We start from the raw sequence: 18,442 nt of genomic DNA, 5'->3' as shown, positions 1-18,442 counted from the left end.
AAAGAAAAGAGATGAGGTGAAAGATTGAGCTGCAGAGGAGGAGGAGCAGGAGGAGCAGGAGGAGGAGGGGTGGGTGTGTGGGGGGTTGAGTTCTTCTGCTGAGCACCATGTGTGCCGTCCCTGGGCGGAAATAGACAGCTACCTCCGCCAGCCCCCCTCTGGACCGCATTAGACATGGCGCTCAAATAGTACACATGGGCCGGGGATGTGTGTGTGTGAGGGGGGGGGGGGGGGGGGGGGGAGGCAGACGGAGCACAGGCAAAGTCCTCTCTGACTTTAACGCCACCGGACCCAGAACAAATAATCAGACGGTCTTAATATCGTGTAGGTTTGGTTTAACGCTTCTCATCTCACTCTTAGCGCAGGAAACTAGAACTGCAATAGATATTTTTACGGATTCTTAAAATGAGTTTCCAATGAAAGGAAGTCTGGTGCTGCTCCACACACATCTTGAGATGATACCGATCGGTCCCAACGTCAACAGGAATGTGAACTTTCATTACAGATAAATCTCACTCAACATGATTTGAATAAAGCACAAGTACACAGATTGGTCTTTTTTTTCTTTTAGATTCTTTATTTAATCAATGTTACATTAAACTAACATAAATAAATTTGTTTATGAACAAAAGGCACACAGTTCAAATATAAACAAAGAGAACGTCTGTACATTTTGTCTCATTAAAACATGTCTACTGTCTCTGAGCGAGAGAGAGCGGTCCGAGAGAGATGAGTTTCACGGGGTGGGGGGGGGGGGGGATGGAGGGAAAGGGGAGGGGCTACAGCGTGAAACTGTACACTCTTCAATCCCCCCCCCCCCCCCCCCCGCAAGTAACTGGTGGTGGGCGCCAAGGCAAGAAGCGCCGACCGAAACTCGCGTCTATTCGTCTGTTCGAAGAGGCCACAAGATTCATCTGCACTCAAATGAAAAGATTCAAACACGCAGCACAAAATAAAATAAAAAAACTTGAAAGAGAAAAAGAACGTGTCCGACACTCGCGGCGGTCCGAATCGGTTCGCTCTCCGCCCCCTCACAACGATACCGCCAGCGTCATCCGAAGCAGGCGGCGGGACGCTAACGGCGCTCGTCCCCCTCGTGCAACGAGTTCACGTACAGCCACGCCAGCAAAGTCAAAACCATCGAGAGAGAGTCGGGTTCTTCGGTTTCTCCTGCATCCGCATCAACACGGTGGATCCACATGGTGCTGTGGCCGTCGCTCGGCTCCCGGTCCTACTGGATAACAAAGCGGGGGGGGGTAGGGGGGGGGGGGGGGGCTGTGGGCCCGGTCACGTCAGTGGCGGTCGCAGCTGTCGATGTCGGTCGTCATCCACCTCTTGAACAACGGATGAAACAGGTGTCGCCCTGCGCCAGTCCAGTCATGTCCAGTTTAATCCGGTCTAGACGAGACTGTCTCCTCTGCGGTCCAGTCTGGTTTGGATCCAGCTGACTGCAGATTTAAATCACTCAGTATTTGCAAATTGTTTCCTAAGACTGTTTCACCCGGTTCAGAGCAGCAGATTGGCCTTCATTGGCCTGAACCGTACTTTCTCACTTGCCGCATCGTGTGGCAACTTAACAGACTTTAACAAACTATGAGTAAGTGTTTGCAAATACAGGCGGAGCCAGGTCTGATCCAGGGCTTAGACGGCGACAGTGCTGGGTACCTCCTCGTAGTGAATGATAAAGTAGGGGTAGCTCTGGTCATCGTTGAAGATGACATAGATCTGGGGGTCCACCCAGTTGTCAACACAGGAGTCATAAAGGTCACTGGAGGGGTCACGTAGGTTGATGGGTGGAGGTCGCCTCATGGAGGGATTTCCTACAGTGAACCTGTAGATATAACAAATAAAATATAAATATGGGTGGTAATGTGGTCTGGACCACACACACATACACACACACATGCATGGACTTTATGCCTTTTAAAGTATGTGAAATGAACCAGTGCATTGTAAGCATGTTTTGCCTCTTCAATACTAATGTCAAACTCTAAAGACCAGTAATCCATCATTGTTTCTCTCAAAATAAAATATGTCAAAGTGGATGCATAGAGACGGGTTCAGACAGAAGAGTTAACCACGCAGCTTCACCCAGTTTCTATATTACTCTACATCCGGGGGGGGGGGGGGTACGTTTGCTCACCGTCCTCGCTCACCAAAACTGGAGATGTACGATGGCTTCAGCCAAATTGGCTATTTTACATGTGTGGCTCTGGATTTGACTTGCATTTTAAAGGAATGGGAGTCACATGACGCATTGCATGACTTAATGTTGGCTTATGGAAAAGAACCTCTGGATTTCCATCACCCAAATTAATGCTGATATGTTTTGTAAATTTTCATTGTGAACGCAGACAGTGACAGCCTCAGAAAGTGCTGTTGTTATTACAGAGGTATGTGCTGCAGGGAACATACTCCTCAAACAGCTCATATGGGGACATTCAAGTACGCAACCAACATAAAAAGTAAGAGGATTTTGTATCTTTCCGATAAAGTGCGATGATTTAAAACAAAAAAAAAACCTGGAAAAGCACTGTAATTGTGTTGCAGTGAAGAAGTTGCAACATGAGACACGACCCACCCATAATCAAAACACACAAAAAATGTTTCCCCAGTATCAACTTGTTAACCGCGCCCCCAGACACACACACACACACACACACACACACCTGCCGGTGAGGACTTTGGCCAGGAACATGCAGTGGACTCCTTTGGGCGAGCGCTTGGAGAAGTTGTGGGAGTAGACGGCCTTGCGGGCGAAGTAGGAGCCCTGGCCGAACATGGTGGCGTGCTTGCCGCAGACCCGGGGGTCGAAGTTGTGCTTGCAGATGCCCTCCACCACGTCGGCCGAGGTGCCGTGGAAGAGGTGGCGCTCGCTCAGCAGCCGGTCCATCTCGGACATGCGCCGCGACATGTACTCCTTCTTCCTGTTGGAGCGGAAAGGGGACGGACAGGGTTAGATGTGTTGATCCCAACTGGAAAATACCCCAAATGCTTCCTTCTTTGTTCGACCAGGCGGATGCACCGTGAGAGAAGGCGAGTCGAAAAAGTTGTGGTCGCAGCTTTGTTTTCTCTAAACCGGGGAGGAAAATTCGCCTAATCTGTTTCATGAGCTGCACACACGCACGCACACGCACACACACACGTACACAAACCGTTGGCTGCGAGCGGATCAATCAGGCATGCGGAGGTGAAAGCGCCTCCAGCCACAAAAGCTGTGACCCGGGCGTGACCTCCCGCGACCCCGATGCCGTTAGCTCGACACAGACCCACTTTGATGAATCCAGGCGTGCACGCACATACTTTAATTTCCCACCATGCAATTTTACAATGACAACTACCCCCCCCCCCCCTCCACACACACACACACAGATGCAAAACAAGCAGTAATTGCTTCCCTGTCAAGTGTGGGAGGAGGAAAGAGGTGTGTGTGTGTGTGGGGAGGGGGGGGTATCACTTTGACACACACGGGCACAAACACACACACGCGCACACACACAGTCAGTCATTGTGAAACCGTGTGGTAACAGTCAGTGTGGGAGAGTTATAACTGTCACAGCTGATAGAGCCGGTCCTACTCTAAACCGCAGTGGTTAGCCCACTGTGCCTGCGACATGACACCATCATCACCAATCATCTCCATGTCCGCCGTGTTCACACACACATCACCTCACCCCGGTCACACACAGCTGGTCCCAGTTGCCCCACTTGTTTTCTCGCCCCCCCCCCCGCCCTACTCCGATTGTTTTTGTCCACGCTGTGGTTGCAGTTCTCATTCCTCTATCTGTATCAGATATGATTTGAGTTCAACAGAGCTAATCTGCATGTAACAGAAAATACGCATTTGTTGTTATACGATCTTCACAATCACAAGCATGTGGGTCACTCGCACCACACTGCGTTTAAAAAAGGGAAAAATGCAGAATGAAACTATCTCTCCCCTCCTTTTTTTTTCATTTCAAGGTTACATTAGCAGAAGCGATGAGACGTGGCTCACCTCTTGTACTTCTCCCAGAGGAAGGGGTTCTGCACACGCTGGATCTTGAGGATCCTGAACTTGGTCTCTGACACCGTCTTGTGGAAAAGGCTGTACACTGTCCGGTAGCTGCGGTCTTCACGCGACACCGGCACCTGCAGGAAGTCCTGGCTCATCGTCATGGGCAACCAGGTCTCCGGGAAAAGGCTGGGTGGGTTGGTGGTGGTCGGCGAGAGGGGATGCGACACGCTGATGTCCATGGACAAGGGGGACGAGGAAGAGGAACACGGGAGAGGCGATGAAGAGAGGGCGCCCAAAGTCCTACAGCGAAAGAGATAGGAAAGGTGTTAGGAGTAAATACGGTGAATTTACTGTATTAGAGTACTTGTTACTTGTTAGAGTCTAATTACTTTTGCGAGCATCGCGATCTGGAGTCAAAGGTCAACCTCTAACTGATAAATGATGAACACTTATATACCATTATAGCATGAATGGTTTCAGAAAGAGGGATCGCAATAGTGGCAACGAGCTAAATAAATAAACCTAATATATATATACATATAAGCATATGTAAGCACACTGGTAGCACAACTAACATTTCATAAATTGAGGATGGTAACAGCTGAAATGTTAGCTGCCTCCTACTATGAGTGGTGTGTCAGCTTGCATCTATTTCCTTTCCTACAGCTTCCTTCCCCCTTGTTTCACACTGATGCTGCACCCTAACGTTAAAAAAAAAAAAAAAAAAACTGCTGCTGCTGCTGCGATGAAACCGAACCGTCTTTGCTCCCAAAATCATTTTCCACCAACTGTCAACAATGACACCGTTGTGTGATGCCGAGCGGAGCGGCTCCACAGCAGCCGTCAGCCCCCACCGCCCAAACAAAACAGCAGGGCAGCGTGAAAATGAAACCCAGCAGACACCAAACAAGACAACGGGGAGGCAGACTGGTGAGGGACTGACAGGAACGAGGCCGATGGGAGAGGGACCAAGAAGAAAAAGAAGGGGGAAAAAAGAAAAAAAAAAAGCCAATTGCCGAGCTGTCATGAAGGCGACAAAAAAAAAAAAAAAAAAAGCCATTGTGTCTGGCATTTCAGTCAATAACAGTGGTTTGGCTGTCAAGTCATTGCAAGTGTAAATGCTGTTAGCCCTATCAGCCCTGAGAGAGTGTGCACGTGTCGCCGAGAGACTGATCAGCGAGACTCTCCGAGGCAGGGCGACACATTTTCTCATTTCTTTTTTTTCTCCTCTCTTTCGCTCTTATCGTGTCTGTCCGGCCTCGATCTCTTTCTCCCCCCCCCCCCCCCCCCCGCAATCAATGTCTCTCTATTCGCCCTGTGAGCTTTGAAGAGATCACAGCACAGGCTGCTGCCGCAAACAAGCGGGAAATGAAAAAGGGTGCGCATCACAAGAGAGCCAGGGAGTCGAGTTTAGAGAAGGAGGACGATTGGGGACAGATAGCTGAGGAGAGGAGAGGAGAGGGACAGGAGGAGGGAGGGAAAGGACGCGAGGGAAGGAGCCAGGGAGAGTGCAAACCCAAAACCTCTAAGCCAGGCACAGATTGTTCCTGACACACAACCCCCCCCCCCCCCCCCCCCCCAAAAAGAACAGGTGCCGATGTCGTTTACTCCCCATGATGTGCCCGCGTGGTCCCATCTTTGAGTGATTCATCGCACCACGCACAGCAACCGGACGAAAACGTCCCCAGAACAAATCCTTCCGTCCAAACATTCCCAAAAGCTTCCCACAGTCACATTTCACACTCCTTTTCAGCGACTCCGCGGGCCGGTCTGGAAACCATTTGGACCGCTCTCGCTCCCCCCCCCCCCCCCTCTATCCCTCCGTCCTACCCCCTTCCGCCCGCTCCCCATCTCGAGGGCCCCTCGGGAACAGCCCGTGCTCGGGTCCGCCCCGTCCGGGACGCCGCCGGCGGAAGTGAAAACGTTCTGCAAGTGGGGTGAGATGACTCCACTTGTTTCCAATCTGGTCTCACTCGTGTCGGCAATATCACGGAGGCGAGTGAAGCCAGCCGCATCACTTCACTGCCAAAAAGACAAAATGGGAGCTGAGCGGTGGAAGATTTCTAGAATCTCATTCGTCTCCTTTTTCTCACTAGTTATCAGACGCATTTACATTTTCATTTCTTTCTTTCTCTGGCCACTCCCCACCCTCCGTCTCAGATGTCTCTAATTTGCCTCATTATTTATTTTGCCTCATACTGCTTTGGTCCCGTCCAGTGCTCGGTGCTTGATTTGCCAAAACTCAAGCGCTAATATGGGTTTTAAGTGCGAGCAATGTGCAGCGCTATTGGAAAAGGATTAAAAGGTGAATGCGTTGTTCAGGGGATTTTGAGTATTTAGCCCTGAGTGTGACATTAGCATTGTGTACTGACCTCTGTGTGCCCGTATGTCTCCAAACAGGGACACTTACGGAACACATAGATCCACAGGAAGACAGAGTATCACATACCTACGAGGCAACTTTGTGCGTGTGAATGTAAAAAAAGAAAAAAAATTGGGACTTTGTTCCCATACTAAATTGCTTCATATTCCAAAATACGAACTGTTCCCCAACAAGGTTGAGATGAGAGAACTTAATGATCAACTGAGGACTGGCTGTCCTGACATTTGCTTTTAACCAGCTGTTAAACCCGGATGTTTTTTTCAGAGGATTATTTTTATCCTTCAAGGAGGTTAATGGACCTTTTCAGAAACAATACTCTTTCCACATTAACACATTACCTTGTTGGTGAGCTAGTCCTTCATCGGCGGGAACAAAGGCTACGATTCTACAGCCTAAAAGGCAGCTGTTCAGCAGGTATAACGTTTAGAGCTGTGCTAATTATCCCAACACACAGCTGTACAGTGGATTAGAGCTGAGGCTCATGGGAATGTAATTAGTCTGGCAGATATTAAATGTCTTTTACTCACTGTAGGTGGGGTGTGAGCATCACGGAGGACATGAACGTGGGCCGCTTCTTGATCTGACGCCGGAACCCGAAGACGGCGTTCTGCTGGAAGCCCTCCCTGATGTTGAGGATGTACTGGTTCTGGAGCGTGATGAAGCGCACCTCCTTGAGACCCCTCGAGCTCGCCTCCTCGATGAGCTTCACCACCGGCTGTGTAGGTCGGAGAAGGAAGAGGAAGGGCGAAGTGGAGATTACAATGATGTTTATCATTTTAGACAGTTGGCTGTTCTGCATTTCTATTCCCCAGTGGAACGAGGAAGGGAAATGTCAGTGAAGTGTGCGACAGCGTTCAGATAACAGAAATCTGAGGTAATAACGACATAATCATGAAACTGATAACAAACAAAAAAATACAGTCACTCTTTACTGATGTGTTGAAATAACAAGAGGGGTTCGGGCCTGCATGCATGCATGCGCCTGGATTGATCCCATCACTGAGGCTAGTCGATCGATTGGTGGGGGGGGATGCTAATGGAGCCCACACACACACACACACACAAAATCACACTGAGTGGCTTACCTCGGAGTACTCCCTCCAGCCAAAGTTGTCTCTGCAGTAGTACTTCCACACTGTGTGACAGCTGGGGGTGGGGTTGGGGCTGGGGGTGGGGGCGGGGGTGGTTGCGGGCGCCGGCAGAGGGCTGGCGGGAGTGGTCAGTCGCCGGACACGGTCAAATTCCAGGTCACACACTCGCATCGCCCCGAAGTCGAGGGAGAACACGCGACCCCTGGAAAGCCAAAAAGTGGGAAAAAAACCGCAGTGAGTGAGGGAAAACTTGAGCGGGGAGGAAACATGTGGCTGTGGCACGGTGACCTGAACAGTAATTCCATGGAACCTTGGTTTAACCAAAGCGTCTCGGAGCAAGACGACCAGACCTCAACTCGCTCCCTCGGCGTGAGTCACGCAGCGCGAGCTCCGCGACTTGAATGTCACACGTTAGCCGGCAGGGAGACAAACACCAACGACACAAGCGGAAAACACACACCCCACTTATGTAATGATTCACGCATACATGGTTCATTTTCTAATTTCAAGCGATACTGCAAAGGAATGCGCCATTTCCGCAGTTTGGCTTTGTGGCGTGGTGGTTAAAAGGAAAAATGGGGGGAATTGACTTAGTTCTCTGTCTGTAGAAGACGCTTCCCTTAGGTCTATGTAGAATATATTAAGCTTGGCTGACTTTGTCTAGCTTTGTCAATAACGTTTACATATGTGAGCCTTTGGGCCTCTAAAAAGGGGGAGCGGTTTCCGGCCTTTATGCTAAGCTATGGCTTCATATGGACGCAGAGTCGCGTCGGTCTTTTTCGTCTCACTCTCGGCAAGGAAGTGAGTGAGCTTATTCGACAGGAGGTCGAGCTCTCCTACAAAGCTTTGACAATGATTTTGTAATGCGAAACACATCGCCTGATCGTATCATGGAAACGAAACCTCACTTAACCCCTCTCTGTCTCGACAAGCGTGGCACAAACCCCTTTGTGCGTGTGTGTGTGTGTGTGTGTGTGTGTGTGTCTCGCTGCATTAGTCCTCCGTAAGGCCTCTGGCGAATCCTTTCTAGGTCAGACATACCACTTGCATAAATGTGGGCATCACAGACTGGCACGCTACGCCTGGGAAGAAAGCTCGACAGAGATGCAGATCCACACACTCGCACACAGACGCACATCCACCACGCACAACCGTGCAAGCTTTGCAACACACAAAGGATGCACGTAGCGCGGCAATGCTAATGGCCTCATTGATTTATGCCGGGAAACGAATCGGATGACATGACAAAGGTTAGACATCGGCGAGTGCAGCGCGTCTGTCTGGAGGTGCGTGTGTAATATGTTTGTGTGTGTAAAGCAGGGGTTGTGTGCGCCTGGGGTTTGTTCTAAATAAAGCGCATATTACATTATAGATAACCACACAGAGAATCTGGATGTGTGGACCTGCCGAGTTATTGTTCGACAGCCCGCAGAAGTGAAACCACATTTTATTATAACAGTAAGTATATGATTAAATCTACTGGTCACTGCAGTTACACACACACACACACACACACACACACACACACACACACACACATGAGCACAGGAAGGCACACAAACAGACACACACACTTTCGGTCAGGAAGGAGATATTGAGAGCTGCTGAGTCAATTTAAAAAAAAAGACCATACACTAACCAAAATACTAATCACACACACACACAATATTTACAGTGTGTTTCTGCTTAGTCACGCTGTGACTGCATCCCCACAAGAGGAAGTGAAATAGGAATTCAGTCCCTAAAACAAAGCAGCAACCGAGCAGCGAGTCGCTGTCAGCTCACAGGTTTACCAGAAAGACAAATCAGATGTCTACCAGTTATTTCTCTCTGAAGTGCGTTTGAAGCAGCCTAGAAACCCCAGGAAAAAAAAAAAAAAAAGAATAGTTTCGGTTTCAATTCAAGCAGGAATTAAATTTGAATATCAAAAGAAAGAGCAAGAACAGAGAAGCAGAAGAGAAAGGGTGCTGGAAGCTGGCGCTGCACGACGAGGCAGTGATGGGGCAGGCAAGGCAATCCACTACAAACGTAACAGGAACAAATTAACTGTGAAAACAGCACACCCTTCCCTCTGTTCTCTTCAATTCTTTTCTCAAACTCTCTCGGCTCGGTTCCCTGTTTCACTCCTTCTTTCCGTTTCGCTGTATTTCATGTCTGGAAAGGAAAAGGCGCACCTACGCGGCCTTTTCTCTCTCACACGCCGTCTCTGCGTCTCGGGTACAGAACAGTTTCTGCCCGCAGCAGTATGTTGTGACGACAAAAGCCTCTGCGTGTGTGTGTGTGTGCGTGCGAGTGTGTGAACTTCAAACGGACTTCTGATGAACTTTGCACAGACACACTTTCAGGTTTGTTTATGTGAACTTAAATGTTGCATTTACAACCCCACTGACTCTCTCTCTCTCTCTGTCTCTTTGTGCATCTCGAGGTAAAGAAGACGGCTCTCCTGAAAGGTCAGTCAGTGATTTGTCAAAGCCGTTCACTCGTCTTTTCCCCTCCCTCGCGCCCAGACTGGTTTGTGCCGTTCTAAAAATAAAATTCCACCAGTTAAATTAAGTGCACAGAGATTCGGGGGCCTCTCAACGCGGAGGCCAATCAAAGGTTTGGAAAGAGACGCATGGCCCGCCCACTGTGGCAAGGTCAAACACTTTGAGGCCGAATGTCGGGCGGTTTGCAAGCTCGTGCAAAAGAAGAGCACACACACACACAGACACACACACACACGCAAAAGTCAACAGAAAATGCAAATTGAAAGCAAAGCGTGTTTTTAGTTTTACAGGAAAAACACTTGGACCTTCAAACTGAAAACACCAACTGCTGACTAGGGAGGGGTGCTTGTGTGCCAAAGGCGACAGAAGAAGGCCCTTGAGCAAGGACGTGCGGTGGAAAGGCACCAAACGGCCTGTGTTCCTGTGCGGGCGGTTCCCAGCCGAGTGGCTCAGGGCTGGATGTGGCAGCAGGGTGTTGCTGGAGAAAACAGAACACGTTTTTCACCGGGACCTTTCCATGGATGAATAAGGCTTAAGGAAACTCACGGTAGTGTTAAAATGGCTGTTAATTCCCTACACCTACACACACACACACGCGTCAAATGTTCTCACGGCTGCACACACAGGGACCCGCATACCAGCAGTCATGCCTTTGTAAACGTAACGGGCAAGAAAAAAAACAAACACACGAGCTCACTCATTTGCGTATACACACACACGCACACACACACACACACGCACACACACACACACACACCCCCAGTCACGCCATAATAAGTCAGTCAGTCAACCCAAACCGCTGACGAAGGCGCTTCACACAACCCTGACGTCGTGGACGAGTGTTATTTCCTCATGTCGAAGCTTTTCACTTCCCAGTTATCTCTTCAAAAATGTGCTTCATTCCATTTCACGTCTTTTTGGCTCTTCAACAACAACCCAAAGACGACAGGAACAAAGGTACGCCGGCGTGCACGTCCTGGATTGTTCCTGTTTAGTGCGTGTACCTGTCCTCCCCTGGAGCGCATCATTAAGCCCACAGTTCAGGTTGTCCTCTCTCTGTCCTTTAAGCCCCCTTTTAAGACTCTTTAAAAAAAGAAGAAGAAGAAGAAGAAGAAAAAAAGGCGCCAGCGAAGCGATGTGTGAATAAACGAGTTCGACATTAAAAGCGACACGCTGGCACACTTGTGCAGCGGGCAAAGCGCACATTTCCATATCTCTTACACCTCTTTAGGGACGCCTTGGGACCAGTGGGGGAATGAAAAGGGGGAACAAAGAGAGAGTAAGAGAAGTGTGAGACAAAGACATGTACAGGATGAAAGATTCAGTAAGGAAAAAAGGAGGAAGAGGCTGGGAGGAAATAAAAAAAAAAACAAAAAAAACATGGGAGGTATGAAGGCAGACTCTGCGTAATGAGAGGCAGAGCGGCCCAGACCTCGCCCGGCTGATTCATGGCATGAACTGTCTGACACGTGATAGCCCCACACACACACACACACACACACAGTCTGATTACCTTGACGCCGCCTCTTTTCACACACGCAAACAAGCTCCCACAGACGCAACCATTCTTGATTTTCTTTGATTCGTGACACACACACACACACACACACACGCCACCGGGTCAGGTCGCTCTGCCCTCAGCGCTCCTTAACTCCTTATGGCAGTCAATGACGGGGCTTACAAGAGTCTCTCAATCATTCACACATATTTGAGATTGATGTGCTTTGTGATGTTCAAAAGAAAAAGTCTAGAGATTTGTGCTACTACAGGTTTCCCTGTACGTTGCGCACACACATGGTGGAGCATAAAGCCGCTGAGGAGCAAGTGTACGGCCGAAGATTATCACGGGATAACTTTTAGAAGCGATGACTGCGACGTTCCTCCTTACTGCTGAGTTCACCAACAAGGCGGATTAGCAGCTCAATTCCTGCTTATCATATGGATGGGATTAACCTGTGCTATGGATCACACACACACACACACACACACACACACAACCGGCCACACAGCACATAATCACACGCAGACACGCAGAATTGCTTTGCCTGCGTTGCCATACCGACAGTGGAGCTTGTTAAGTCATCTGCTGCTCTTTAGATCGCTAACAAATGTTATCATTTGCCTGTGGTTACCACGGTGATGCCTTCGCCCGGTGTGAGTGTGTGTGTGTGTAATTGCGTGCATGAAAAGACAGGCTGGACTGCGTCTCTAAAGAACAGTATCAAAAGAGCACTCGCGCACACACACACGCCCACGCCCACACACACACACAAGTAAATGACTAAACTGATTGTGAGCAATCACAACGATGGGAGCAGTTCACAGGCGTTCCGGTTTGTCCCTCGTCACACGATCTGATCTTATGGGCCCCGGCGCATGAGGGTTCACGTGCACCCGAGGCCGGCACCCCGCAACCTGTTTTAAGTCCTCGCCTGGGGTGTATATAAACATTGGATTAGGACAATACAGCACTTTTTTTTAAACCAGGAATCAACTGGTGTTGTGTTGTTGTGTTGTGAACAGACCTCTGTGCCTCATGTTTCCACTCCAGCAGCCTCACAGTCAAACCTGTTTTTGGGCTCAGCGCTGGGAATACTTCAGAAACACATTCTTGAGGTGTACGCAGTAGGTGGTTAAAACAAAAATATGTTGAAATGCAACTCAAGTAGCAGCAACAACCAGGGTTATGATGAAGAAGAGTCATCGTGTGAACGACAGCGACTCCCCTTACTGGGGAAAATTGGACACATGTCTGGAATTGAGAAATAAAGTGTAAACTCAGAATTCACTGAAGTCGGGTTTACTTTTAAAATGCATCATATAAAATCTAAAGAAACAACTCCAACAGGCGGGGTGCTATTCCAACCAGTAGCAAACAACATGTTGCACACGAGAACCTAAAATAAATTCTACATGTAACGTTAAAGACAAAAAACACGTTCAAATGATTCTGTCAAATCTAGTTTCAGAGTTTTAGTCGTCTGAGCCAGGTGGTCTGACTCTGAGGGAGGGACACACTGAGCGGGTCTCTGAACAATCGGGTTTGACACCACCAGGTGCGTGTCCCGTTTGTGGAGCAATACGCATTTTGCATTGAGTTTCAGTTGAAAACATAAGTCAACAAGTCAAACACACAGACACGTACACATCTTTGTATACAAACCGGTGTGTGTGTGTGTGTGTGTGTGTGTCTAGTATCAACACAGACATAAACAAAGATAAACACACATGGCTGCTCAAAGGGCTCCGTTAATCAAGAAAGACCTGATGATGTGGACCGGGTTGAGGGCATAGTGGCATAATGCTGAGTAATGGAGTATTTTACATGGACCGCACTTTTAAACCGGTTCAGATAATAATGTAAGAAGGACTGTTCAAATTCCTGATCACATTAGTTCATACTTAAAGTGAACATTTAGTGAACCAGTTTGTATGTGGTTGTTTGATTGAGTGATTTATTTAAACAATGACCACCTACTAGTTTGCTGACGTTACTAATAGCGAGTCGGCTCAATTTGGTGATTTATTAATCCAAAAGGACGCCATTATTTGCTAACAGCTTCTCAACTGTTGAGGATTTGTTTTATAATTGATGCAAAAGTGATCTGAATAGTGATTTTCCAACAAACACAAGTTCAACGAGTGGTTATTGAGAAAACGCTGTAGCCGGAACAATCAATCAAAAGTTATTTGGAGGAATAATCATTAAATCTTTAGTCAAAACTGCAGAGGGCAAAAAATCAGTCAGGTGCTAAAAATAAATAAATAGGAAAAACACACCAGTTTGCTATCATCATCTAGCTGGATGTTCATCAACTTTGATCAATTATAAAATGGTGGGGGGGGGGGGGTAGATTTAGTAAACTGGAATACAAACATCAATAAGGCAACAAGGTGAGCCGAGGCCACGCGCACAGTCTCTTTGTGCGTGAGTGTCCGTGTGAATGTGCCTGCATACAGGAAGCGGTGCCTGCTCCTTTATGTCACCCTACTGGGGCTTGCCAAGTTCTTGCATTTGTGTGTGCGTGTGTGTGTGTGTGTGCCTATGTGGGTGTGTGAGAAAAAAAAAAAAGGGTTTATCTGTGTCTGCTAAAAGGCGTGCGTGTGAGCACTGCAAGCCGCTGAGCTCCTCTATGCAGCCTATTCGTGTGAGCGTCTGCGTGCCAAGCAGAGTGTGCGTGTGTGTGTGTGTGCAGCGGAGTGCATGTCTATGACCGAGGGATGATGAGAAGCTGCCAAGTGCGTCTGTGTCAGTGACCGCACAAGGCAACCGGGGGTCAGGGAAGTTCACAGCTTTCTGCCATAGTTTGGACGGAGCTCCGGCCAATCACAGGGCCAGTTTGGGAGCAGGGGAAAACAAATTTTTTTTAAAAATCCAGAAAATGGATGACCAACATCGGGGGCTGGGATACGGCGGGCGGTGACGACACGAGGGCCCAAAAGCCGATGTGACAGTTCAAATAAAAGATGCATGTCAGGTACACGTGAAGGCCAAAACACACGCACGCAGGGGATAAAAAAAGGACCGATGCACACTTTCAAACACGCTCTGAGAACAGCGAAAATAACAGGCGCGTTGACTCGGCTGCAGTCCGTGCGCCACAGACACATCTTCAGAACAGCTGTGAAGTCGAAGCTTTCAGTTTGTCACCGGTGGTGAAACCAAAGAGGAAGCTTCGGGGGCCGAGTTCTACGGTTTCCACCGCGGCAGACTAGAGGTGCTTATCATTCACAAGCAGCCTATCGGCTTACTGCGCCGCTGTTGCCATGTCACAAGAGTCAAGTGTTTGTTAATTCATACGCACGACGATGTAACTAATCAATGTGGCCCCCTTTATCAGCAGTACTTACGACGCGACAATACGCTGCATTTCAATCTTCTCCTCAAGAAGCGCCGGGAGCAGATGCGCTTCCATGAGTGCATGGACTTATGTTCACAGTTCCTCTTTTGAGCTGATTGAATTGAAAGTGAATTAACCCCCCCCCCCCCCCCCTCCTGCCCAAACCGCCACGTCGCCCACATGCACGGATCAAAAGCAGAAACGCTGCGTCGCTGCTCCCCTGCGCAGTGACCGGAGGGCCCCGCAGTGCACACAACAAAACCAATAAATGCAGCCGACTTACTGAAACTTGAGGCGGACTTGCTCGTTGTCCGGGTTGCAGTAAAGTCTCTCCAGCTGTTCCTGGGAGTCGTCTGCTATGCTCTGCCACGTCTGGTTGCCGCTCCGGCGGATCTGCCAGTGGTAGGGCAGCACGGTGTGGTGGTGGGCGCAGTCGTTGCCGTACACACACTGTCCTTGGAGGAAATCCACACAAATGTCCACAGAGTCCGACTGGTGTGTGTGATACTGGAGCTGTGTGAGCAGCTCAAAAACCAGGTCCAGGGAGGCCTCTTCACTTTTGTCCTGGAATAGCACTCTTTTGTCGGGCAGCAGGAGGAGGGGAAGGGGGTCCGGGACCCTGGCGCAGTCTTTGACTGGAGGGTTTTTAGACCCAGAGGTCGGGAGGTCGTCGCTTTTGATGGCCCTCTCCTGGTGAAGAGCCTGGGGTGCGACCGTGGGAGGTACATCTCTGCCGGGGGCCGGCATTGTCACCGCGCTGCCGGCCGCCCTGAGGCCGGCTTTCGGCTGAAAGCAGCGGGCGTCGGGGGTGGGGTCGGCGGTTTTGGGCCGCTCCCCTCGTCGCTCCGTCTCCTCCAGCTCGGCGGCAGCATCGGCTATGTCCACGTCCCCGTCTCGGGCCATCAGCCCCGGCACCACGGCCACGGCGTTGCCGGCGGCGCCCGGGGGTTTGAGACACACTTGGCCGATGCGGTTCTGTTTCACCACCACCGCGGCGGCGCACAGGTTGCCCGGAGTCCTGCCCGGCGGGTTCCGGGGAACAAAGACCCCGTCGCCGGACACCAGCGCGTCCGTGCTCAGCAGGGTGGTCAGTATGGGGTCCTCCAGGGCCCGGTGGAGGCATTTGGTGTCCAATTTCCTCTGCTTCTTTTTGAAATAAGGTTTCACCAAAGGTATTTTGTCCGGAAGACTCACTATCCGCTGTTCTGGGAAATTTTCCCCTTCATCCATGTTTAAACTCATATCCAGGGAGATCCCAGTCGTTACAACCTCTGTGGGTTTCTGGAGAATGTGCAAAGTTTTATCCATGATGCCCTCCTAAAGCCCTGACAGTCCTGGGAGAAAAAAAAAGAAAGAGAAAGATGTGGTCATCGAAGATAACAGCAATAATCCTGTAATCTTAGTTTCCAAACTGAGGTCATCCAGAAAGGAGTGTGATCAATAGTGCTAATAGGCAGTTAAGGAAAAGAAGGACTGTAGGGTCACCTTTTCCTTCCTGGGAAAGGAAACCCTCGTTTCATCTCATCTTGCTGAAACGAAACCTGTTAAACATCCCTGACACACAACTACAGACGGGCCTGATCTCATAATGACCCCGCAGGAATAATTAAAACACTCCTCGACAGGAACAACACAGCGAGAGTCCCAACAACGATCAGCTCAAACAGACCATTATAAACCCATGACTGACTGTTACAGCCTCTAATGAATCTCGTTTTGGAAACGATACGGAACAATTTATATTTATATATACTGCATAATAGTGGTGGATCATTTTAGAAAATGAGTCACCGATTTAAAAATAAAATAAAAATGAGAATATATAATCGGACCGGGTGTACATTTCGCTTTTTTATTTTATTTTTTACTTCGTGCTCTCACTAACGTCATACGTGCAATTACAGCTGCGTCCCCGAGCCGCAGCGATACGATCGCCGCGGGGGACAAACCGCCTCTGCGCCTCCCGGGACGCAGTATTTTGATCACGGGAGTCCGATACGGGGCCGCTGCCGTCTACGTGCCGCTTTCACATCGCTGCGTGAGCAACTTTGCACGTAGGCTACTGTCGACACACACACACACGGACACGGACACACACACACACACACAAGGCACTGCGGCGGAGCGCCGACAAAAGAAACACGGCGAGCCGCCCGGAGCTTCGTCTCAACAAAAGCTCGTCAAACAGACGCTTCCTTCGACGGACTCCGGCTGCGGAGCTTAAACGCGTTTTTTTTTTTTTTTAAAGACAAAAACGACCGGAGTCGGGACTGCAGAGGGGGGGCCGGGGCCCGGGGTCGTAACAGTAAAAAAAAAACGGTGGTGGAGGTCGTAACAGTGAAACCCCAACTATATTTCTCTCGGCACAATGAGAAGACAAAAACCAGTACCTGCGCGATCTCTCCCCCTGGTCTCGACACTCTTTGGTGGGTAAAATCCAGTGCGTACATCGGCGGAGCTCCGTACCCGGTCCGGGGATTATTATTTTTATTTTTTTTTAGTATCCGTGCGTGGACTGGACTGTAGTCCGGTTAGGTTTCCTCGTGTTTCCCTCTGCTGAGCCCCGTCGCTCTCGTGCTGTGTCTCTAGTTCATGCCGTCCGTCCCTCCTCTCTTTGTATCCTGCTTACCGGATAGAGAAGAAAGGCGCAGGCGAGGAGCAGAGACCGACAAAGGGCGAAGCACAGCTGTGGCGAGCTCTGCCTGCCTCCCGGCTCCGCGCGCCGAAGCCCCGCCCCGTAACCTGGTCACAGGCGGGGCTTCGCTTCAGAGAGGGGACGGGAGAGGAGGAGGGGGAGGGGGGGGGGTGTCTGGTGGTAATCGGAGGGACGCTGCATGGGGGTTGCGGTGAACCCCCACGCCCCTCGCTCTGGGGTCTTCGCCGGGCCCCGGAAGTAGGGATTAAAGACAAGAAATGTCATTTTTTTATACAACTTTAAAGTCAAACGAGCAAGAAGTAAAACCCATGCATTTACTTTTTGGGTAGCAAATTGTTTTGTATAATATTGCGGGGGTTATTTTCACAACTTTTGTTAGTGTGTGGTTATACACTGTAAAAAAAAACGCAAACCGGTTCTCACTTTGAGCTCAATTAAATGGGATCTTATCAGGAATCAGGAATCGTTTATTGCCATAATATGTCAGACATACATGGAATTTGACTGGGCGGTTGGTGCATGACGGCAGACAGTACGACAATAACAACAACGTAGTACAAGAATTAGATATTAAAAAAATATAATAAATATATGCTATGGGTTAGTATGCTAAAGCTATGGGGTTAGTTAAGTTAAGAAATAAAGATAATTAAAAATAAAAATAAAGATAAAGTGCACCAGCTAACAGAAAATGACAAGTGAAAGTGACAAAGTGTGTGTGCATGTAGCGAGTGAGAGTCAGTCAGGGGGGGACCCGGGTTCTGTTGATGAGCCCGACTGCCGACGGGGAGAAACTGTTAGTGTGGCGGTGGGGTCTTAGTCCTGATGGACCTCAGCCTGTTCCAGGACGGAAGGGACACAACCTGTTTATGTCCAGGGTGAGAGGGGTCAGCAACAATCTTTCTAGCTCGCTTCAGAGTCCTGGAAGCGATCAAATCCTGAAGAGACGTCAGATTGCAGCCAATCACCCTCTCTGCAGAGCGGATGA

General features: G+C 49.4%; 1 protein-coding gene across 1 annotated transcript; it reads right to left on the bottom strand.

Moving 5' to 3' along the window:
* Window positions 1–797: 797 nt before the first annotated feature.
* tiparp (TCDD-inducible poly(ADP-ribose) polymerase) lies at window positions 798–17,521 on the bottom strand. The gene is made up of 7 exons (XM_037467978.2): window positions 17,189–17,521; window positions 15,082–16,132; window positions 7,466–7,673; window positions 6,908–7,095; window positions 3,998–4,297; window positions 2,670–2,927; window positions 798–1,831 (listed from the first exon to the last, which is right to left on the bottom strand). Exons 2-7 carry the CDS (start codon window positions 16,104–16,106, stop codon window positions 1,642–1,644), a joined length of 2,169 nt encoding a protein of 722 aa, XP_037323875.2. The 5' UTR covers window positions 16,107–16,132; window positions 17,189–17,521; the 3' UTR covers window positions 798–1,641.
* Window positions 17,522–18,442: the final 921 nt, after the last annotated feature.

Source organism: Pungitius pungitius, chromosome 3 (assembly GCF_949316345.1).
Source record: "Pungitius pungitius chromosome 3, fPunPun2.1, whole genome shotgun sequence".
NCBI lineage: Eukaryota > Metazoa > Chordata > Actinopteri > Perciformes > Gasterosteidae > Pungitius > Pungitius pungitius.
This window is presented reverse-complemented; position numbering and strand designations above follow the sequence as displayed.

Coding starts and splice junctions, on each gene's coding strand:
- tiparp (XM_037467978.2), bottom strand. CDS start 16,106: ATGGATAAAACTTTGCACATTCTCCAGAAACCCACAGAGGTTGTAACG. Junction 4,298..6,907: donor ATGCTCACACCCCACCTACA/GTGAGTAAAAGA, acceptor CTTTCGCTGTAG/GACTTTGGGCGCCCTCTCTT. Junction 2,928..3,997: donor CTCTGGGAGAAGTACAAGAG/GTGAGCCACGTC, acceptor CCGCTCCAACAG/GAAGAAGGAGTACATGTCGC.